This window comes from Candoia aspera, chromosome 3, assembly GCF_035149785.1.
Source record: "Candoia aspera isolate rCanAsp1 chromosome 3, rCanAsp1.hap2, whole genome shotgun sequence".
In the NCBI taxonomy this organism is placed as follows: Eukaryota; Metazoa; Chordata; class Lepidosauria; order Squamata; family Boidae; genus Candoia; species Candoia aspera.
The window spans coordinates 44,191,543-44,215,341 of NC_086155.1; the positions used below are offsets into that span (position 1 = coordinate 44,191,543).

The 23,799-nt window shown below is 38.3% G+C and overlaps 1 protein-coding gene across 1 annotated transcript in view; it reads left to right on the top strand.

Moving 5' to 3' along the window:
• SLC26A9 (solute carrier family 26 member 9) overlaps positions 1-23,799 on the top strand; it is a 59,930-nt gene that overhangs the window by 15,605 nt on the left and 20,526 nt on the right. Inside the window, exons 2-10 of the mRNA XM_063297483.1 lie at positions 2,193-2,362; positions 5,794-5,933; positions 7,358-7,468; positions 7,911-8,086; positions 9,870-10,034; positions 12,001-12,153; positions 20,036-20,118; positions 22,028-22,175; positions 23,531-23,644. Coding sequence (XP_063153553.1) covers positions 2,238-2,362; positions 5,794-5,933; positions 7,358-7,468; positions 7,911-8,086; positions 9,870-10,034; positions 12,001-12,153; positions 20,036-20,118; positions 22,028-22,175; positions 23,531-23,644 — 1,215 coding nt within the window. The 5' untranslated portion in view covers positions 2,193-2,237. The remainder of the gene's footprint in view (positions 1-2,192; positions 2,363-5,793; positions 5,934-7,357; positions 7,469-7,910; positions 8,087-9,869; positions 10,035-12,000; positions 12,154-20,035; positions 20,119-22,027; positions 22,176-23,530; positions 23,645-23,799) is intronic.

A 23,799-nucleotide genomic window follows, 5' to 3' on the forward strand; every position in this document is an offset into this window, starting at 1 on the left:
CAAGAGCAGCCCCAGTTTCCTCTTCCAAAAATGGGTCAATCCAAGGCAATTTATTCTCTCACTTCCAGAAATCCCCCTTGTTGAAATTTATCACCAGTTAGTCACTGGACAGAATCAAATCCAAACAAAACAGGCATCCCCGAAAGGAATTTCATCAAGATCTGATTTTGAAAATTACACATCAGATTGGCTTTAGTTAATATTCTCAATTTTTTCCCACATTTTTCAAAGGCTTGATATTTTATGGGCAATTCCATTTCAGTGTTTTTTTTATTTTGGTATGTATTGTTTTCTATTTAATGTTTTTTGGGTTGTTATTGCTTTTGTTGTGGGGTGGGGGGTCTGATACTTGTTTGCTCTGTTTAATAAAATATAAAAAGTGCAAACTATAAAAGAACAGGGATTTTTTTTAAGGTAACATATTCAATTTTAGTGTTGAAACTATAATCTGAATTCTGAACTGGCATTTACTTATACAGGTAGTCCTCACTTACATAACACAATTGGGACCAGCAACTCTGTTGCTAAGCGATGCAGTCAAGTGAGATATCACGTGACCGCAGCAGGCTTACGACCTTACCTCTGCTGTGGTCATTAAGTGAATCACCCATGGTTATTAAGTGAGGCATCACATGAAAGAAACTTGTGATTTTACTGCTGGCTTCTCCATTGATTCTGCCTGTTGGAAGCTGGCTGTGAAGGTCACAAATGGCAATCACATGGCCATGGGATGCTGCAATGGTCTTAAACACCCACCAGTTGTGAAGCACCCATATCTCAATCATGTGACTGTGGGGATGCTGCAATGACATACATGTGAGGACTGGTCATAAAGTTACTTTTGCAGTGCCATCATAACTTCAAATGGTTGCTAACTAGGGCAGTTGTTAAGCAAGGTCTACCTGTATTGAATTATTAGAACCAAGGAATTTCACCTTGCTGTCTAAGTAATAAAGAAAGTATCATCTTTAAACTAAGAGTATATCCAATTTTCTGCTTGCTCCATTGCCATTAAAGGCCACCCACCACTTCTTGAGTGCAAGAACGTATGATGTCATCCTTTACCTACTCCTAGCCCATTGCAAATTTGAAACATGTTTTTTGCTTCAAAACTGCTGTCTTCCACCTAAGCACCTAAGTGTCAGGCCCTTTCAGGTGGATGGCCTGCATACTTCCTTCTCGTCTAGTGACAGCCCCAGCTGATTGGATACAGCAACTGGCACACCCCTCCCATCCAGCTGCATGGTTCACCAATGTAATCCAAGTATGTTTGGTTTTACAAACAGTACAACAAAATCATACTGGTCAGCTTAAGCTGCAATGCAGAATTGTCCTATGAATTTAACTATCTGAACTGTACAACATTTACAGTTACTTTATAATTCTTTTCCTGATCATTCTCCCACTTACTGGACACCTATATATCTAAGTGCAATACTATAATAATCACCTGTATCCTTGTTCTATTTTTGTAGATTTTTCCTTTTCAGTTCCAACTTATCATTTTGCAAAACTGCTCTTTCCCCTTCCTTTGATTGTTTTGTTTATATTAAGGCCTATACCTCAAGGAGTTTATTTTTTATGTGCCTCTGGTAACACCTTGATACTGCACACAGGACTGGTTGAGCAGGACTGGTTGGCATTATTATCATTTAAATAGGTCAAATTGTTGCATTTCTGTGTTGTCCTTCATTCCAAAGCATATTCACTGAATGGAAGCTCACACACTAAAGTCCTTAGAATGGCTGCTCGGAACTTAACCAGGATCCTCAAGGCACTGTTGTAGAAACTTTAGGGGTTTCTAGCTCATGTATGAAACAAGAGATACAATGAACACTAATCCCATTTTCTTCATGATAAAACCATGGTAGAGGAAATCTGAGGGATTGGCCCAAGGCTAAATAACAATAGAACAGCAGTGTCATCATTGCAGTACTCAGCACTTGGCCATGTGTGTGTTTCTTGAAACTACACTTCCTCCCACATCACTCAAATTCCAGGAGGCTTTCCTTAAGGCAGTGATGCCTCAAGAGAGGCCCAATCCCTGGCTTCTGCAGGAAGGGCAAAGACAAGGGGTGGGACTTGGAGAAGAAAAATCTGAAACCCAAGCTAATGGGGAATAAGGGTAAGAGAAGAAAGCTGCCCCTCTCACTGACAGTCCTTCTCTTGGTGATGCTCACTTCCTTCTCCAGTTGACTTCCATTTCCCTTTGGGGTGAAAGATTTCACGAAGCAAAGATGAATGAAACTCGTCCGCGCTACATCATCAACCGTCCAGCTTATTCTAGCAACTACTTTGATGAAGAGTTTGATAGGAAAAGTAGAAGTTATCCCCTTGGAGAGAAAATAAAGAACCTTTTCAGGTAGGTGGAATATTATAGATTGTAAAGCAAACATGCTCTCCAGATTTTCATATAGCCTGGCCCTTGATGGTAGATGCAGTAGTTCTCTAGAAACTTTTCAACAGATATTGTCAAATTTAATGTCCAATTTTGGTTTGTGCAATCCAAAAGCAAAGAGACCAACTTTCACCCCAGGAATGTTTTCCAGTAATTTTAATCCCAGATATTTTTTTGCAGTAAATTCATTCAGAATTTGCAGTCAAAATAATAATGCAGACTTGGCATCAGCAGCATCAATTATCCAAATCTTAGAGGCATTGGAAAGATGTGAGGAATATTCTCAGTTTTCTTCTTTTTTGATGTTAAGAGATTGTTCTTAACTGTTCAAACAAGTATGTTTCCATTACCAAGGCCAAGTGAGATTAGAATAGGCAAACTATGCAAAGAGGAGAAGACTAAATTAGTTTTCCAACTTTCATCAATAGAAGAACGTCATAAAGGATGCAGATAAGGGGATTGGCTGTACTAATTCAGTGCCAACATCACCTTCCATTTGGTTTTATTTGTTACTGAGTAAATATAATGCTTTTTATTAACAAAGAAAAGAACAATAATATTAGTGAGTAGACTCTAAGGAATTATTCATATATATGTATGTATGTGTCTGTATATACACAGACATGCACAGGCACACCCAACACATTACAGGAATACTTTTAAAAGTAAGCAATAGTGAAGAACAAAAAGACATTTGTGCAAACTATGGAGTCCTTTTTAAAAAAAATTAAAACTTTTTTTTTAAAACTTTCCCTTTATTTCAAAGCAAGTTTTAAATTAAAATTTTCCAATAATGCATTGTATTTCAGGGCAAGAACATTTTTACATATAGCTCTGTTCCAAAAAAATTCAGGTCAAAATACATAAGAAAATTTTCAAGCTCCATTACAATTTCTTACAGTAGTATTACTTCTAATTCTCCTGAAGAAATGAGGTGTGGTACATATAACAAAATAAAAGACCTACTGTCTTTGCCCTGAGGCTTACAACCTAAAAGACTATAAGGAAAGGAGGAGTCACAGGGAAAAACAGAGGTCAGAGCAAGAGGTGAGTTTTGATCAGTCCATCACCAAAATCAGCCATGCAGTCTTTTGCTTTGTGACATCTATCCCATCCTCCATCTTTACTTTCCCAGCCTTTCATATAGGTAAAAGGTAAAAAAAATCCTTTCAATCAACCCTGATTCCTGGCAACAGAAACTTGGTTTGATGTCTATTTTGCACCAAGCATAGACATACAAATATTTACATTTGTTCTTCATACTTGTTAAGAATGTCTTAACAAATATGGGTGTCATATGCATGCCTAGATGCACAATTCCACAGTTATTCTGAGTTTTCAACTTTGTTATAAAGAGAAGGAAGAATGTACCTGATATAAAAGTGCAAAATATCCATAATATCATAATTCAAGTGCAAGAAATATGAAAATAACAACTGGACCATGTAGCTAGAACATTTTTTATTATTTTTTGAATCGTATGCTTCCACTGTTGTGACTTGTATGCACGTCATTTGATGTATCCATTTGCTAGATGTCAGTTAAGTAAAGGCATAACTGAACAAGCTTTACTTAAGTAAACTGGATGCATTACTTTAAGCTACACAGCAATTCCCCTGTTGACTTTAGATTTGGGTGGCACCCAATGTGACTGAATGGTCTCTTAAATGGGCAGCAATGGAATTATGCCAAATAAATAATTGCTTTCTGAGTGATCTCATAGATACAGATAACAGTTCCACATGATCATAGATACTTTAGATTCTTAGTCCAAAAGAACCTATTTCAGTAGCAAATGTACACTGCATCTCTTACACTGGATATATTAATGCTTAACCAAAAGAAACAGTAGCTTAATTATTGCCACTTATTACAAATGTTATTGAAAACTAAAAGCCTGACAGTTTTCATGTTAAACTAGGAAACCTAGTACAAGTTGAAGGACTTCTTTATCTGTGATTAACTTCTTATGATTTCAACATTAACTGTCTTTTGTTCAGCTCTGTTTGCCTTCTGCTCATATTTATTCTTCACTGGAATGATTTTGTGCATAATGGTTTTCATGTAAGTTTAGTATTTGTTTAGTACAGGAACTATCTCATTTACTGCCCTTAGTTCTCTAACTATAGGATCACATTGGTGTAAATAGGCTTATCTTGTGTGTATCTTATCTGTAACTTGTAATTCTCTGATCAGTTTTGCTGATGTGCCATGTTGGGCTGCTGAGTTAATAAGAAGCCTATTCTACATAGGTGGGATTAAAGAGAGGAAGGAGAAAATAATCATCTTGAATTCTTTACTGTTTCAACATTTAGTAGGTTTGTTAAGGCAGCTGGGTTGAGGTTAACATTTTATATTGGTGAAGTTCAGTCTTGGAGAAAAGTAGACTTCCTTTACCACTGCTCCACCTCTGCTCCCTTATTCTAATTTACACCATAACCATTACAGTAATGTAGCACTTACACTAAGTTAAGAGTTACAACAGCTATCATTAATATTGCTGCAGTATCACTGTTTCTTTGCACCCTAGATTTAAATGCTATAAAGGATTTTGTAATGGTCCTATCTATGCCTGATCAGTGTAATACAGCAGTAAGACTTCACTGTTAAGCTATAATTGTATGCATGCTAACCCTAACTATTTATTGGAGCATGTGCATGTTCAACTTGAGCATTTCCAGTTAAAAGGTGAGATTAAATGAGGTGTCTAGGAAGCAGTCTAGCCAGGCCTTGGGAGACCTGCTACTTATAATTGTTCTGACCCAGTCCAAAGCATTTCTGGGAAGGAGGCTGCACTGAAGTAACTGAGTTTCCTTTGAAGTGAACATTGAAAGAACTAGGCTGTTACGTGCTATTATATCCAATTGATTTCTTCTGTTCCTTTGCTGAACTAGGCCACTTAGGACTGTTTTGTTCTCTCAGTTCATCTGTTGAACAGGTTGTGCTATGTTTCCTTGAATTAATAATTTAGGGGCTGATTAGAATAATTGTGTTTAATCTCCCAGTAACATTCTAGATATAATAGTTCTGCTAAATTTTGATTTGGTTTGTAATTTTGGTGTGTCAAAGCTTGAAAATAACTCTAGACAGACATCATAAGACTTAGACAAGATATTATATTCTCCAGAATTTGATGAAGTCTGGATTCAGGGTATTCTGCCATTACTGCATTACATATAATGTGATGATAATTATGAATAATAGGGGGGATACAATTTTTCCATTCTGTCTTCTACTATTTATGCCAGTGCTATGAGGGTGGTAAAAACAACCTGAAACAGCAGCTCTTTGCTCTAGTTGCACATTCAGATAATGAACAATCATCTGCCTTCCCATGTTACAGAACAAACCTCATAGTAAAGATTTCCTATTAATTCCATGTATTTTCTCTCTAGATGTTCACCATCCAGACTCAAACTCATTCTATACAGTCTATTTCCCATACTTGTATGGCTTCCAAAATACAAAATCAAAGATTACATTGTACCTGATGTCCTTGGTGGCATTAGTGCTGGAACTATTCAAGTACCTCAAGGTGAGAGAAACTTGCCTTTCCCATATTATTCAAAACAGTTACTTAACAGTTGGACAAACTTGGAAAAAAGCCTGTATGCTTCTTGCTCCTACATCCCACGTAAATCTCAGGTGTAATCATTCAGGTATTTATTCCTGCTAAGGTTCAGATTGTCTGTGCAGTCAGTGAAGTACAGTAGTAGCAAAATTTGCAGTTTTCTGTTTTGAAAAAAGTCTATTCAAGCTTTAAAAAATTCCTTGGGTATTGTTTTCCCACCTTCACAGCAATGTGTGGGAAGTATGAACATATATGAACAGCACAAATGTTCTGGTTCTTACAAAAAAGATGGGTTCAAAGACTCTGCTTGGCCATAAAAGAGATTATTTGCTTTTGCAAACCCAAATGTTGCTTGTAAAATATTGTTTATAGATTAGTATAGTGTATTAAGCAAGGAAGTTGTGGATTATACAGTAAATTATGGTTAAACATCATCTGGATTTTATTATATTTGGTAGCTTTGTGAAATGGTTTTACAGTGTATTTTATATTGGAATTTTATTATATATTTATTGTTTTATATTGTAAACTGCCCAGAGTCCCTCCGGTCGGAGGAGATGAGCGGTGACAAATTTGATAAACAAACAAACAAACCATGATTTAATGCAATAGACTGACTTATCCAAATAGAGCCATTATATATTGCCTTCAAAAAAGACTGAAGAAATCATGTGAGTAGATAATTTAGGGGGTTAACATTAGCATGGGCATACTACCTTATATATAGGAGTATAAAGCTTTTCCATTTCAAGGGTTTTTCAACCCTGTACACAGATCCATATAGGCATCATGGATGGGTCTGTATAGATTGCTATGTAACCCCAAACGTATTAACTTCTAATTTTTTGTAAGGAAATCAAATTCCACCCTTATCCTGCTTCTTGAGCAAGAAAGTTTGTAGAGATCACCCCCAACACCTGTCACTGTTCTGTTACCTCACCTTACCAATAATTAGGGTTGGGCAACATAGCCTTACAATCACATGCAGTCTATAAACCAATTTTATGCACCTCCATCTTAATTTCAAAAGTCCTCTGCGCTTCTCCCAGCAACCTGCTTGGAAAGAGGAATACAAAATGAGAAATAAAGGAGAAAGGGAAAGATAGTAGAAGGGGGGGGAGCAAAGAGTACCCCTACCAAGATTTGAGCTTCATTCACCTTTGGTATAGCATACATCAATTTAAGACTCTTGACAAATTATCCCCAAGGATTGACAAATGGTGCAACGTAGGATATGATGTTATGAGCACCTTCTGTAAAACATTTATCACTAGATGAGCCCTGGAAAGCGATGTTGTCATGCTGAGAATGACATATTTTTGCATTATGTGATCTTATGTATAATTGTAGGAAGAAAGATCTGATGTGTTCTTCATGTTTGTTTTCAGGCATGGCTTTTGCCCTGCTGGCCAACCTACCTCCAGTCAATGGGCTCTACTCTTCCTTCTTTCCTCTGATTACCTATTTTTTGCTAGGAGGTGTGCATCAGATGGTCCCAGGTAAGACTGAATTTTCCACTTTAATATTGACCTGAATGCACATATTAGATATATGTAATCTTATTACCTGAAATTATATTACGTTGGGTGTTTTTTTTTCAGCTTGCTGTCTCAAATGTATTTATGAAACAACTGTAAATTATTGGTTTCTTGATCAAATTATGATCCTAAGCCAAAGCTGACTCAAAGATCTTTCTTTAGAACTTAATGAACCACCAATTAACTGGCTTTTACTAATTTATATGAAGTCCAGATATATTGCACTTCAGAGGACATTGGGATGTTAATTACAGGATTTAAATCTAATGCACTTTGGTGGCATCAAGTTGAAGAAGACTGTTCTATACAAACTTGTAACTGCCAATTATCTACAGACTAGCTGTGACATGAGAAGATACTCAGCTCAAAAATATAAGCCAAGTTTTATGTGTGTTTCCAACAGGTACTTTTGCAGTCATCAGTATTATTGTAGGTAGCGTCTGCCATGAGCTGGCTCCGGATTCTGAATTCCAATACTTTAACCATACAGCCAATGAAATTATGGTTAACAACACGGCCATGGAAGCAGCCAGACTGGAGATCTCTGCCACTTTGGCTTGTCTGACAGCCTTAATACAAGTAAGGGTTCCCTTTATACAAAACTATATGAAAAGTTCATATGACCTACAATTCCAATGATTGAGTGTTTGATAGGGTTTGCACAGGAGTGGGAAGCATATGTCTCTCAAGGTTATGCTAAATTACAATTCCCAGTAGCCTCAAAAACATGACTATTAGTGAGTCAACATCTGGAAGGGTATATGTTCCTCATTACTGGTTTTATTGTCCTTATCTGTACTTTTCCACTGCATACTTTGATGTACTCTATGCATTGTGCTGCTACTTTCTAAGTTCCTAAGTTCCTCTTGTGAGAATTAAGGAAATATTGAAAACTGAATTCTTCCCTGTCTTGACTGAAATATAATTTTAATACTCCTTGCATAGTGATATATATATATATATATATATATATATATATATATATATATAAATTTTTGTAGATGCACATTGGATTTGCTTTTACCTTGATCAGAGGGGGAAAAAATGATAAATATGTGTGTTCACTAGATACAGCATTCATCTAAGGGTGAGGCCCAGAGCCAGTTTGTTACAATAATGTGAAATATTATGCATATGCTTCATGCAAATGTCAAAACTGCCACTTTCCTTTCTGTTTTATTTGCTCTTACAGCCAGAACAGCACTATATGCAATAGGACATACACAGAAATTCATCTGTTCTGTTCAGCAGGGATGGGGCCACTATTATCTAAACTCACATTCATCCTGCATTTTGCAGCCTGCACAGCATCCATTACTGAAAGTCAATTGCAAAGCCACTGATTTTTGGCCACTTAATTTTCTGCCCTTATTTCCCTATGAAGAATTTAAAAGAGACGTTTAGCTTCCACAAGGCTTGTTACCAATTTTAAATATTAAACCCCCCCCAATATACATACCAAAAAAAGAGGAGGAGGAAGAGGACAGGTCAAAGGTTTTTACCATTAGAGCAGTGTTTCTCAGCCTTGGCAACTTTAAGAGGTGTGGGCTTCAACTCCCAGGCTTCCCCAGCCAGCGAATTCTGGGAGTTGAAGTCTACACATTTTAAAGTTGCTGAGGTTGAGGAACACTGCTTTAGGGGAACCACCACAATGACGGTTACTGAACAAAAATGTTGTCCACTCTTGCTGTGCTGCTTTTGTACATCAGTTTTCTTGATCCTAATGACCTCCAGAGAGGGCCATCCTGGATGAGGATGGACAGTTAGACATGAACATGTGGCTGTAAACTCTCATATAGGAGCTCTCAGCTGGGAACTTTGTCCAGGTTCACAAATGTATTCATAGAACCTTGAAAAGAAGCTTCTAGACTGACGTTTCTAGCTCTATAAATTGAAAGAAAGTCATTCTGTCTTTTTTTTCCTCCATGGATTTTCTATAGAAAGAGGATCGAAGACAGATATGCAGATAGAAAACAGTGGAGGGCTATATATGAAATATTATGTTGTCTGGACTTGGAAAGACCTGTTCTGGAATGTATGAAGTTGCTTTTATATTTTTAGACATGAACCACAAATTAATGGGGATGTTCTTTCCATGTTTTATAGCAGCTAAATATTGGTGTGGCCCAGAAATCCCTGTCTTCCACATCCCTCATTACTCAGTCTGTCCAGCAGCAGGGAGAGGTGATGCATATTAGCTTTGTGCCGTACACCTATACTGGAAGAAATTCCTCCTAGAAGAGCTATAGCATATCTTTCCACATATCCGTGACTGTGCCAAATTTTATTATGAACTGCAGCCTCTTTCTCTCAGAAATTCCACTTATTATTCTGCCTGACATGCCTGACCATCTGTCCATAGATATGCCTGGGATTTGTGCAGTTTGGCTTTGTTGCCATCTACCTTTCAGAATCCTTCATAAGGGGTTTCATGACAGCAGCTGGTCTACAGATCCTCATCTCAGTTCTCAAGTATATCTTTGGTCTGAAGATTGAAGCCTACACAGGACCCTTTGCCATTGTCTATGTAAGTGAGGCTGATACTATGATTACTGTTCTATCTTGCAAGATTGGGTGCACAATCACTGGGGATCAAGAGCAGCACATGGACCGTTGGCTTTTGTCAGGAGCTACATATGTTTGAGGCAAGAAAGAAAGTACAGTCAAAGCAGGAAAGAGACTTATCAAGGAAGAAAAAAAGGCATTTACATTCCATTTCCTTTTGAGTCTCCACAATGATCTTCTCTCACTTTCACCAGTTTTAAAGTAATTAATTACCAGAATTCTATATTTCCATATGGAAACATTCAAAATGTGGAATTATTGTAGTGAATTATTCCCCAAAGATAAATGTCCACTGGATGGACCCAGGAAGAGCCCACTTACCAGTGGCCCCTGCAGGAGCAGCAAGCTGCGGGGGGGGGGGGGGCAGGGGTAGCAGTTTCAGAGTGATACAAGCTGTGTTATGATGCCAGCTCCTCCCTTTTCCTACATGCACCACAACATTGCACTCATACACCAAAGGGCAGAGCTTGCTGGGTGATATTCTGACCGTGCTGTCACCTCTCTGATGAAAGTAGGAAGAGCCTGTGGACACTGCTGCAACTCACTGTACGAAGAGAAGAGTTAACAAAAATGTAATACAAAATCATTAGTAATGGTGACGAGACATTTTCTTCTTACTTCAAAACACAAGAAATTAAACTAAATGAGAGTCAAATATTTATGGAAGAAAACATTATTGCTTTTAGTCAGTAGGATGGTTAAAGGGGCTGTACTGTAATTGAACTGATATGTATTCATTTCCAAGATGGCAACAGTTGTTGAAATTTCTCATTTTGATTGAAAGCTGTTCAAGAAGTTGGACACAATGGTTTATAATAATAATTAATGATTAATACTAATGTAAATGTATTGTCCATTTTTCCAGAAAATATAAATAGGTGCAACACAAGGAATTAATTGATGTTTGCCGTTAGCTGCCATATTTATTACAGCAAAATACTGGAAAAGGAAAGTCCATCTTTCTTTAGGCCAATGATAACTAACAATGGGTGAAAAAGTATTGGCTGAAAAATTAGCACAGCAACTAAGAAAACTTTAAAGGTTATATTATTGGCATCTGGTGTCTATTATTTAGAACACAATAACAATAGGGTACTTCTGTCTATTTAAAAAGTTGATAGAAATATTGAATATGGTGTTACAGCATATTTATATTAACTCCCACTTTTTTAATTTTATTTTTTGCTGATGAGCAAAAAATGTTTGCTGGACTTTTTATTTGTTTGTTCTTAGATTTTATCATTGTTGTTGTTATTTCTAATATTTTGTTGGTCACGTTATTTTTAAGTGTTGCTTTTTCCTTAAATAAAAGGGTGAATAAAGTCTGAGGCCAAGAAAAAAAAACTAGGATTGTGCTGTCTGCCAAATCTTATACCAAAAGTTGGATTTTATCTTAGGAACTTTTCCCCAATCACTGCAGCAGAACAAACAAACAAACAAAATCTTTACCTGGAACCCTTTCTCTTTCTGCACAGCTCTTGAATCTTAAGACCCGAAATGCCAAGGCTTTTGCAATACTGAAGAATGAGCTTACAAGTAACAGACAGTTACAATTAATTCTACTGTATTTTAATTATAAAGGATTAGGAGAAAGCCTCCATAGAGTTTTGGAGTTCACAGTTACCTGTTGTGAGCCTCTTGAATTTTCTTTTAAAGTCTCAGCAGGATGTTCAAATTAGATTAAATACATCCTGTCTGGTCAGGCCCTGTTTACTTGACCCTATAATTAATCCAGAGTTGGCTACTGTCAGAACTACATTTTTTTTGTTTCTTGAGTGTTGCTACTACTGTAAAATGCAGATTTCTAGGTTAAATAATGCTCCCCCCCAATCTTTACATTTAGACTAATAAACACCATGGCGTATTTTCCAGTCTAGCTGGCATGTTGAAAAGGCCTCATGTTCTCTTTTTTTTGTTTAATCCCTCAGACTTTTATTGATATTTGCAAAAACTTGTCAAAAACCAATGTGGCTTCCCTGGTGTTTGCTTTGATCAGCTCTGTGCTCCTCATAGTTGTGAAAGAGCTAAATATGAAATATATGAAGAAGATTCGAGTCCCAATTCCCATGGAGATCATTATAGTAAGTAGCAGTTGCAGATGTTTTCTTTCACCTGCTATTTTCCTTGAGATTGATATTTTTCAGAAGAAGAGATAAATTGAGAAAAGAACTTTTAATGATTGAAGTAGCATACCATTTTTGTTGTTAATTTTAGGAAATGATATGATTATAAGCAAAAGTGCAATGCATATGGCACTCTACGAAGACAACGTTACTTAGCAATGATATTTTGTACAGTAACTGTACAAAAGTACAATTTGTCTGTTTGATCTAGTGGTTAAGGCAACAGGCTAGAAGCCAGGAGACCGTGAGTTCTAGTCCCGCCTTAGGCCTGAAAGCCGGCTGGGTGACCTTGGGCCAGTCACTCTCTCTCAGCCCAGCCCACCTCACAGGGTTGTTGTGGTGGGGAAAATAGGAGGAGGAAGGAGTATGACGTATGTTCCCCGCCTTGAGTTATTTTTTAAAAAGATGGGATAAAACAACAACAACAACACTCTAGCATTATATGACCACTTCCCAACATTCTTGTTGCATATAATTTCTCAGCCCCACATTGATTAATATCCCCTCAAGGATAGCTGATCCTCTGGTGCCTGCCTTCACCTTATAAAGGAGAAATTAATTAGCAAGATAAGTCAGAAATTTCTGGAACAAACATGCTTGGCAGAATTTATTCCCAAGTACATAAAGTCCCCCATCATTAGAAAATTAAATAAATAAATAAATAAATTGCAGAACTATTGTACGTAAATAAAAATCATTGGGGCAATGAAATAATTACGGAGATACCAATGGATTCTTGATCTCTTATATTTTATGGTGGCTCCTACATAATGAAAGCAGCCATCCTCAAGATATTGGTACCTAGGTATGCTGAACTTCAATTCCCATATTTTCCAGCCTGCGTGGTCTTTGTTATAATTGCAACCTCAAACTCTCATCAGATATGGGGTGATTATGGTCATCCAAGATGAAGAATTGGCGTGCTCAGGTTGACCTTGATTGACTTACGTTTCAATGAATCTGGGTTCAACATCCTTGAACTATTCAGTAGGAAATGTACATGCAGATAATGTAGCTTTATTCTAAAGCCTTGAAATGTGATTAGGAAAAAAAAAGTGTAGTGAGATGCCTACTTGTCTCTGGTACGTGCTGACATCCAGGGAGTATTGGTGTAACTAGAGCTGTGGGAAATGCACAGAATTTGGCAGACGTTGTCTATGGTTTCAGTTTGCAATCCATCCAGAATCTGCTATTGCATTCCTGTGAAATAAGCATTGCTTGCTAATATGGGAACCTCTTACTCCTAAGTTTACTCCGTTCTGTGTGAAAGGCAGTGGAAGATACAGAATAGCAGGAAAAGAAAAGTTTACTGTAGTTTCAGAAACTATAATGAGCAAAACAGTTTCTGAGAAAATGGGTTTTTTATGTTGGAACTATTCTTACGGTAGTAAACTTAGAACAAGAGCCCAGTAAGAGCTTTTTCTCAGATACAGATCAAGTTTGAAACTTGGGGATCTAAACAGCCAACTATATTAGCCCATTCAAACACCCTACATACTCAAATCTTAGATCTTCCTCAGATTCTAGCACTATGTTCTGATATTGCAGTAATGAATGGCAAATTTTGCATATTGGAAAATCACCTTCATAGACTATCTTGAAATTGGTGATTTTATAAGTTGGAGTATTACAATCTAATTACTTTGCTAAGTATTGAATACCCACTCCTATTATATTAGATATTAGGGAGGCATTATGTGCAACTCCATTTGATTTTTATGATCAGGCTACATTTGCATTTTCTGGGGGCAATTAAACTTATTAATGAAAAATAAGAAAAAAAATGGCTCATAAAATTCAGGGCCTTTATTGTCCATACACTACTGCTCAGAGTATGGGAAATAAACCAGGTGAAGTACAGATCGGCGACCTGGTATAATGTATCCTAAGACTGACACACAGCAGTTATAGAACACCATCTGTTCAAAAGGAACAGAAAAAAATAGAAAAGGAGGTGTTGAACTTTAAGTTAAAAGTATGTACTCTTGTCCAGAAATCAAGGTGAATGAACTTGGATAAAGAGGACTTAGGTTAAAATAAGTGAAGAAACAATTAAAAGCTGTACTGTTGTTGGTGTCTACTATCACCCACGCAACCAAATAGAAGATGGGGATGATGGAAAGCGACATGAAGTAATGATGGGGGACTTTATGTACTTGGGAATAAATTCTGCCAAGCATGTTTGTTCCAGAAATTTCTGACTTATCTTGCTAATTAATTTCTCCTTTATAAGGTGAAGGCAGGCACCAGAGGATCAGCTATCCTTGAGGGGATATTAATCAATGTGGGGCTGAGAAATTATATGCAACAAGAATGTTGGGAAGTGGTCATATAATGCTAGAGTGTTGTTGTTGTTGTTTTATCCCATCTTTTTTATATATAACTCAAAGTAGTAAACATACCTAATACTCCTTCCTCCTCCTATTTTCCCCACAACAACAACCCTGTGAGGTGGGTTGGGCTGAGGGAGAATGACTGGCCCAAAGTCACCCAGCCAGCTTTCAGGCCTAGGGGAGGCCTAGAACACACTGTCTCCTGGTTTCTAGCCAGGACCTTAATCACTAGAACTGGTTCTTTTTTAAAAACACATACCTTGGACTCAAGAAAGTGGATTTTGATAGGTTCAGATAATAAGTAGGATTCCATGGCAGGAGAGGTCAATGGGATAAGAACCTCAAGATGGATGGTAGTTCCTTGTTGTTTATTCGTTTAGTTGCTTCCGACTCTTCGTGACTTCATGGACCAGCCCACGCCAGAGCTTCCTGTTGGTCGTCAACACTCCCAGCTCCCTCAGGGACGGGTCCATCACCTCTAGAATATCATCCATCCACCTTGCCCTTGGTCGGCCCCTCTTCCTTTTGCCTTCCACTCTCCCTAGCATCAGCATCTTCTCCAGGGTGTCCTGTCTTCTCATTATGTGGCCAAAGTATTTCAGTTTTGCCTTTAGTATCATTTCCTCAAGTGAGCAGTCTGGCTTTATTTCCTGGAGGATGGACTGGTTTGATCTTCTTGCAGTCCAAGGCACTCTCAGAATTTTCCTCCAACACCACAGATCCAAAGCATCGATCTTCCTTCTCTCAGCCTTCCTTACGGTCCAGCTCTCGCAGCCATATTTTACTACGGGGAACACCATTGCTTTAACTATGCGGACCTTTGTTGTCAGTGTGATGTCTCTGTTCTTAACTATTTTATTGAGATTTATCATTGCTCTTCTCCCAAGGATTAAGCATCTTCTGATTTCCTGACTGCAGTCAGCATCTGCAGTAATCTTTGCACCTAGAAATACAAAGTCTTTCACTGCTTCTACATTTTCTCCCTCTATTTGCCAGTTATCAATCAAGCTGGTTGCCATAATCTTGGTTTTTTTGAGGTTTAGCTGCAAGCCAGCTTTTGCACTTTCTTCTTTCACCTTCATCATAAGGCTCCTCAGTTCCTCTTTGCTTTCAGCCATCAAAGTGGTATCATCTGCATATCTGAGATGGTTAATGTTTCTTCCAGCGATTTTAACTCCAGCCTTGGATTCCTCAAGCCCAGCATGTCGCATGATGTGTTCTGCGTACAAGTTGAATAGGTAGGGTGAGAGTATACAGCCCTGCCGTACTCCTTTCCCAATCTGAAACCAGTCTGTTGTTCCATGGTCTGTTCTCACTGTTGCTACTTGGTCGTTATACAGACTCTTCAGGAGGCAGACAAGATGACTTGGTATCCCCATACCACTGAGAACTTGCCACAATTTGTTATGGTCCACACAGTCAAAGGCTTTAGAATAGTCAATAAAACAGAAATAGATGTTTTTCTGAAACTCCCTGGCTTTTTCCATTATCCAGCGGATATTGGCAATTTGGTCCCTAGTTCCTCTGCCTTTTCTAAACCCAGCTTGTACATCTGGCAATTCTCACTCCATGAATTGCTGAAGTCTACCTTAAAGGATCTCGAGCATTACCTTACTGGCATGTGAGATGAGTGCCACTGTTCGATAGTTTGAACATTCTTTAGTGTTCCCTTTTTTTGGTATGGGGATATAAGTTGATTTTTTCCAATCTGATGGCCATTGTGTTTTCCAAATTTGCTGGCATATAGCATGCATTACCTTGACAGCATCATCTTGCAAGATTTTGAACAGTTCAGCTGGGATGCCATCGTCTCCTGCTGCCTTGTTATTAGCAATGCTTCTTAAGGCCCATTCAACCTCACTCTTCAGGATGTCTGGCTCTAGCTCACTGACCACACCGTCAAAGCTATCCCCGATATTGTTATCCTTCCTATACAGGTCTTCTGTATATTCTTGCCACCTTTTCTTGATCTCTTCTTCTTCTGTTAGGTTCTTGCCATCTTTGTTTTTGATCATAGCCATTTTTGCCTGGAATTTACCTCCAATGTTTCTAATTTTCTGGAAGAGGTCTCTTGTCCTTCCTATTCTATTGTCTTCTTCCACTTCCGCGCATTGCTTGTTTAAAAATAATTCCTTATCTCTTCTAGCTAACCTCTGGAATTTTGCATTTAATTGGGCATATCTCCCCCTATCGCTGTTGCCTTTTGCTTTCCTTCTTTCTTGGGCTACTTCTAGTGTCTCAGCAGACAGCCATTTTGCCTTCTTGCTTTTCTCTTTCTTTGGGATGTATTTTGTTGCCGCCTCCTGAACAATGTTGCGAACTTCTGTCCAGAGTTCTTCCGGGACCCTATCTACTAAGTCCAGTCCCTTAAATTGATTCTTCACCTCCACTGCATATTCCTTAGGAATATTAGTGAGCTCATATCCAGCTGATCTGTGGGTCTTCCCTAATCTCTTTAGTCTGATCCTAAATTGTGCAATAAGAAGTTCGTGATCTGAACTACAGTCAGCTCCAGGTCTTGTTTTTACCGACTGTATAGATGTCTGCCACCTTTGGCTGCAAAGGATGTAGTCAATCTGATTTTGGTGTTGTCCATCTGGTGCAGTCCATGTATAAAGCCGTCTCTTAGGCTGTTGGAAGAGAGTGTTTGTTATGCAGAGTGAGTTGTCTTGGCAAAATTCCATCAGCCTATGTCCTGCTTCATTTTGTTCTCCCAGGCCATGCTTACCTGTAATTCCAGGTGTCATTTGACTGCCCACCTTGGCATTCCAGTCTCCTGTGATGAAAATAACATCTCTTTTAGGCGTGTTGTCCAGCAGGTGCTGCAGATCCTCATAGAACCGCTCTCCTTCAGCTTCTTCAGCATCTGTGGTTGGGGCGTATATTTGGATCACTGTGATGTTAGATGGCTTGCCCTGAATTCGAACTGAGATCATTCTATCATTTTTTGGATTGTATCCAAGCACTGCTTTAGCCACTTTACTATTAATTATGAAGGCTACTCCATTTCTTCTGTGGTCCTCTTGTCCACAGTAGCAGATCTCGTGGTCATTTGATGTGAAGTGGCCCATTCCAGTCCATTTCAGTTCACTGACGCCCAAAATGTCGATCTTTAATCTTGACATCTCACCAATAACCACATCCAATTTGCCCTGGCTCATAGATCTTACATTCCAGGTTCCAATGGTGTGTTGATCCTTAGAACATCGGATTCACTGTTCACCACCAGCACCATCAGCCACTAGCCGTCCTTTCGGCTTTGAGCTAGCTGCATCATCACGTCTGGGGCTAGTTGAACTCATCCTCTGTTCCTCCCCAGTAGCATTTTGACCATCTTCCGACCTGGGGGTCTCATCTTCCGATGGTATACCGACATATCTCTGGTTGTACTGAACCATTTAGTTTTCACGGCAAGAATACTGGGGTGGGTTGCCATTACCTTCCCCAGGGATCGCATTTAGTCTGACCTCTCTGTCATGACCTTCCCGTCTTGGGTGGCCCTTCACGGTTTAGCTCATGGCATCATTGAGGTGCTCAAGCTCCAGCACCACGACAAGGTAACGATACTTTGCTGAAGATGGTAGTTCCTAAAGGAACATAATTACAAACAATTCCATGAGGAAAAATGGAGGATAGGCAAAGATGCCAGTAGGGCTACATACAAAACTCAGTGATGATCAGTGGGAGAGAGGAAGAAGGACCCATGCAGACAATGGAAAGAGAGCCAGAACACCAAGAATGATTATATGCAGATAGTTTGGAACTGCAAAGTTGGTATCTGGAAACCTAAAATTCAGAATGAGCTGAGGTTGGTAACTATGCTAAGAACTGCAGAAAGTGTTTTTTCAGCTATGATCAAAATCAAAGGAAGAGAGAGGCCAGCACACCAAATGCTAAATGTAGATACCAAATGTAGGTAACAAAAAAGAGGCAGAGCTGCTTATCTGCTATTTTGTATTCCTCCAAGAAATGGTGAAGAGCAGGATGAGGGGAAAGGCTAAAGCCTGAGCCACATGGAAACATGGTCAGGGAATTCGTCTTTCCTTTGAAGGACTTTAAATCTCCAGGGCCAGATTAATTGCATCCAAGGGTCCTGAAGAAACTAGCTGATGTCTGCCCAAAATGTATGTATTTGAGAAATCTGGATAATGGTGACATATCAGATGGCTAGAGGAAAGCAAATGTCGATCCTATCATCAAAAACGGGGTAGGGGGTGGGAGGAAGAACTGGGGGACTATAGAGCAGTCAGTCTGATGTCGATACCTGAAAAGATTCTAGAGCAGATAGGATTCATCTCTAAGCACCTTGAGAACAATGCAGTAATTACCAGAAACCAACCTGGGTATGTCAAGAACAAGTCTTACCAGACTATCTTTATCAGATCTTTTGACTAAGTAACTTCTTTAATAAATTGAGGGTATGCTTTAGATATAACATAACCTGATTTCAGCAAAGCATTTGACCAATTTACAAATTAATAAAGAGACCCCTGACTTACTATTAGGTAGTTAAATAAATATGGTCTGAATGCATGACAATTAAGTATGTAGATAGTTCAAAAATCATAGTTGGCTTGTTCATGAATCTTTGCCCATTAAACTTGAGAGGAGTATTGGTTTGGAGCTACAGGTTTTCAGCTTTGGCCTTTTATTTATCAATATTTTTAATGACCTGGAGGAAGAGATGAAAGGAATATTCCTCCGATTTACAGGTAACATAAAATAGGGTAGGATGGCTAATATCCTGAAAGACAGAAATAGAATTCAAAATGATGTTGATAGGTTAGATAAATGGATTGAAATCATAGAATAAAATTTAGCAGGGGTAAAGGAAATGTTCTTCACTCAGGTAGCAAATATATTGGATGGGAGACATTACTAGTACTAGTAATAGTACTTGTGAAAAGTTCTTGAATAGTAATATGTAGGAGTCCACAGAGTGTTGCGGCTGCAAAAAAGACAAATGCAGTTTTAAGCTGCATCAACAAAGCTATAGTTTTCAAATTAGTTTCCCTTTATTCCTCTACTTAAGTGAATTGAGTGAAATGTTAACAACTTAATGGTGTAACAAGGCATTACGCCGAAGTAATTTTTATTTAGTACATGAGAGATTTATGCTTTTCTAGGAGATACATTTTTTCTTCTTTTTGCATATAATACTTGTTTTAAAAAATAAAAATAATAAGCAAAGATTCATAAGATGAGAGTCTTGACAAAGTAAAAAATACTCTTTCCAATAAAGGAGAGGAAACTTAACTTTTCCTCTTTCATATAAAGGCATCAACTTTTATCAGCCTTGAAAGTGATAGTGCCTGGGGCACTCAATCTCAACACAACATTTCATGAACTTTGACCAACAGCTTGTAATGCAAATTGAATCTATCACTTTCACACGTACAAGCTAATACACACATTATGTTCTGAAAGAATGTAGTACCAATCCTGACTAATACCACAAATGAATAAGACCTCACTAAGCTAAAGTCTCTTTTGTGCTTTGACTTCAGGTTATTGTGGCTACAGCCGTTTCTGGAAGCTTTAATATGCCTGAGAAATATGAAATGCCAATTGTTGGACCTATTAATATGGGGTAAGTAAATATAATTCCCTTACAGAATAGGGATATTCTAATGTTGTCACCTTATTAGTGCCACTGTATTTGCTACATTACTAAGTCTGTTGTTTCTCGAGTAAGAATCAAACTATGTAACATGACAACTTAAAATGAAGATGAATTTAAAATAGTAGAGGTAGAGGATGGTTCTGGTGAAGAAAACAGTGTCAGGAATCAACAAGAAAAATGGAAGGACTTAACTTCTGAGCCCTCCTCCTCTCCAGCTCCCAATAATGTAACCAGAAGTGTTGAAGGGAAGGAAATGATGAGTCTTTTTGAAAACAAGTTAAAGCATTGCTTAGAATTTCCATTGGTTGCATTTATCATGCCATTTATAAATAGAATACTGTAGAAAGTAGGGCAGATGAAAAGTGGCTAGTATCTGCAAGGCTTGGTTGATATGAGTCAATCCACTAATAAATTACAACCATAGCATAATTACAATGTGCATAATAATCACTGCTATGTAAAGCAGGTGACAACTTACTATACTGCTGTAATTATAAATCCATACTGTCCGCATTCCTGTGCTGAAGGAAATACTGGTAATCCAATAAACCAATCTTCCCAGTTCATTGCTTTTCAGGTAGTTCCAAGACGTTGTGATAAACATTAAGACTTTAGATATTCTTTGGCTAATTTATACATTGCTTTTATGCTACATTGGTAATGTATGGAATAGTTGATTTCATAATAGCATGTAAACATTTACCATGTCTATACACCACTTCTGTTAGAAATATTAACACTTATGGAACTTCTACTCATAGGACCAAAACACTATATATCAGTTCACTGAGAAAGTCATAAGGGTTGAGTGGGTATCTGTATGTACATGTAGCTCAATAGCTTCAGCTATTTTACTAAAGCTACTGAACAGGGATGCAGATGCCTAGTGCTTGTTAGCAAGATATTAAACTTACAGGGTCTCTCTAGCCATACAGCTATCAGGGAACTCAGAAAAACACCAAATCAAAAAATGATATAATTATAATAATTATTATTATTTAATAATTGATTGAGTTTATATCTCACTCGACTCCCAGCAATTCTGGGCAGCTTACAAATTGTTAAAAACATTAAAAACAAGAAAACCAAAAACCAAAAAGGAGCAAAGATGGCAGAGATAACAAACTTGGATGGAAACAAAGAAAAAGAAGAAAAGGGGGCCTCAGTCACACCCACCAAAGGCCTGGGCAAACAGCCAGGTCTTCAGGGCCCTTTGAAACACCGGGGGGGGGGCATTTGAATTTTGGGGAGAACCTCACTTCAGAGAATATGGCTATTCATGCTAGATGTTGCTACCTAGAAAACTGATTTCATTCACTAAAGCTGCTTGGTACTTATGAACATATTATAGGTGGAGACGTATCATATTTCAAAATGGTATTGAGGTTCTCCCAATAGAATAACAATTGAGAAGGAACACAGAATTCATTACAACCCATATGTAAATATGAGTTGAACTGTAATCTGGATGTTTGACATGATCCCAACTTCCCCATAATTTTGTGCCAAACTATATGGTGATCCCACAGCAAAAACATTTTTATAAAGATTATGGCCTGAATATAGTATTTAAAGAATTTGCTATGGAGTTTGACATGACAGTTAAATATGATGGCTTCAGCATCTCTGCAGTCTCAATTGTCCATAAATATATTGCATTTGAGAGCCATACCTTCGCTCATAAATGACTGCAGCCTTTCTCAATCTGGTGCACTCCAGATGTTGGAACTACAAGTCTCAGAATACAAGTCTCAAAATACTGAGCCTCTCTGAACAAGGTTGGATTTTGTAACAAGGACAATATGCTCTAGTCTGGTTTGTTAGTTTCATATTAAAGTGTGGGCTTTTATGTCAGCTTTTTTTCTTTTGACCCTAGGTTTCCATCTGCCACACTTCCTCTAGTGGGCAAGTGGAAAGATATGATTGGCCCAGCTTTTTCACTTGCCATTGTGGGCTACGTGATCAACCTAGCCATGGGCAGAACCCTTGGTAACAAGCATGGCTATGATGTGGACCCAAATCAGGTAATCATGATAACTGGGAAATATAGAGAGGAATTAGTGCACTGCTCACTTGCCCATGATCCCAGTGCTACCATTTCCAAGGCTGGAAACTTAAGTGTGTTGTCTTCCTCAAAAAAAGAGGACTAGATTAATGGAAGGACAGGTAGGTGGGACTTATTGGACAGTGCCACCCTCCCCTAGAGGGATTATGTAATCTTCTATAAACAGTATCAAAGAGGCTATGTCAGTAAATAAAAAGTCCTTTGTATAATTTGAACACCACAGAGTACAGTGTTAATAAATGATTTGAAGTTATTAATAAAAAAAGGTCACTGTAAGCATTTTCCAAGGCAATCTCTTATTGGCAGTAGGCATAGTTAGCCAGCCAACTCGGCAATTTTCTCAATACTGTATTCCCTCAAAAAGGGAATGGCTCTGAAAAAGCAGATTGCTACACAGAAAACACACACCTCATAGAGACACTGTTGGGTGGAGCAATTTAACTGTCTCTGCTTCTTGGCATGGTTGATTGGGAATTTACTTGTAGAAGAACAAGATGTAAGTTAGAATCACCCCAAACACTGAAGAAATAACAACAACAAGAACAATGGGAGGGGGAGGGGAGGAGGAGGAGGAGGAAGCAAGGAATAAATATCATTTCTGCACTTCCCTGTACCATAGTTTTAGGTGACTCCTGTGCACAGAAGCTGTGCTGCCAGGGAGCCAGTAAGGACCTGATACTTGCTACCCTTACCTCAGTTGCTTCATAGCTGCTGACTTGCCTCAGAGCAGAATCTGGAGCAAACCATTCAAGGGATTTAATTTGTAAATATTTTTAGTCCAATTACACTTCTCTGAAGAGTAACTCAGAAGGATGCCATCTGAGAATGCCATCTAGGTGTCACGTGCACTAGCTTGCACAACCCCAGCTTCTAAAATAATCACTACAGCCAACTGTACCATTTCTGCACAACATCCTCTTCTGACCCTGGTGGCCAAAATAATGATTCACTTTGGCAGATTTAAATTAGCAGAAGTTAATTGCTAGGATTGCCTTGGCCTGAAAGTTTCCAAACAAGTCACATGTGACTTCCTGCTGTGACTCAGAGAATCCTGGGATAATTCTGGAACGAGTGGAAGCAATCCTCATGGAGTGTTGGTGGTGGATGACTCTCCTGTAATGGGATAGCAGACTCTGCAGACCTAATGGTGGCAGTCTTTGCATAAATAATGCCACCCTTGCAAATGAAGAAACAGATTGTGATAATGACTGACCTATTTCTATTTCCAGTAAGTGTTGCCAAAAGAAGCTTACTGTAAGGACAAGGTCTTGATGTTTGCTGCAACCTTAACTGACTAATCCATTGTTTCTATAGGAGATGTTGGCCCTGGGCTGCAGTAACTTTTTTGGATCCTTTTTTAAAATCCATGTGATCTGCTGTGCACTTTCAGTAACCTTAGCTGTGGATGGAGCTGGTGGAAAATCTCAGGTTGTTTATTTATCATTTGCTTGCCATTTCTTCATAATGGGAATATAATTTGTTAAAAGAATTCTAGACATTTTTACACTCTGTATGATGATTCTGGGAATACAGAGTTAAAGTTCTCAGCATCTTCCCTATACCCATATTTCTAGAGTCATGTT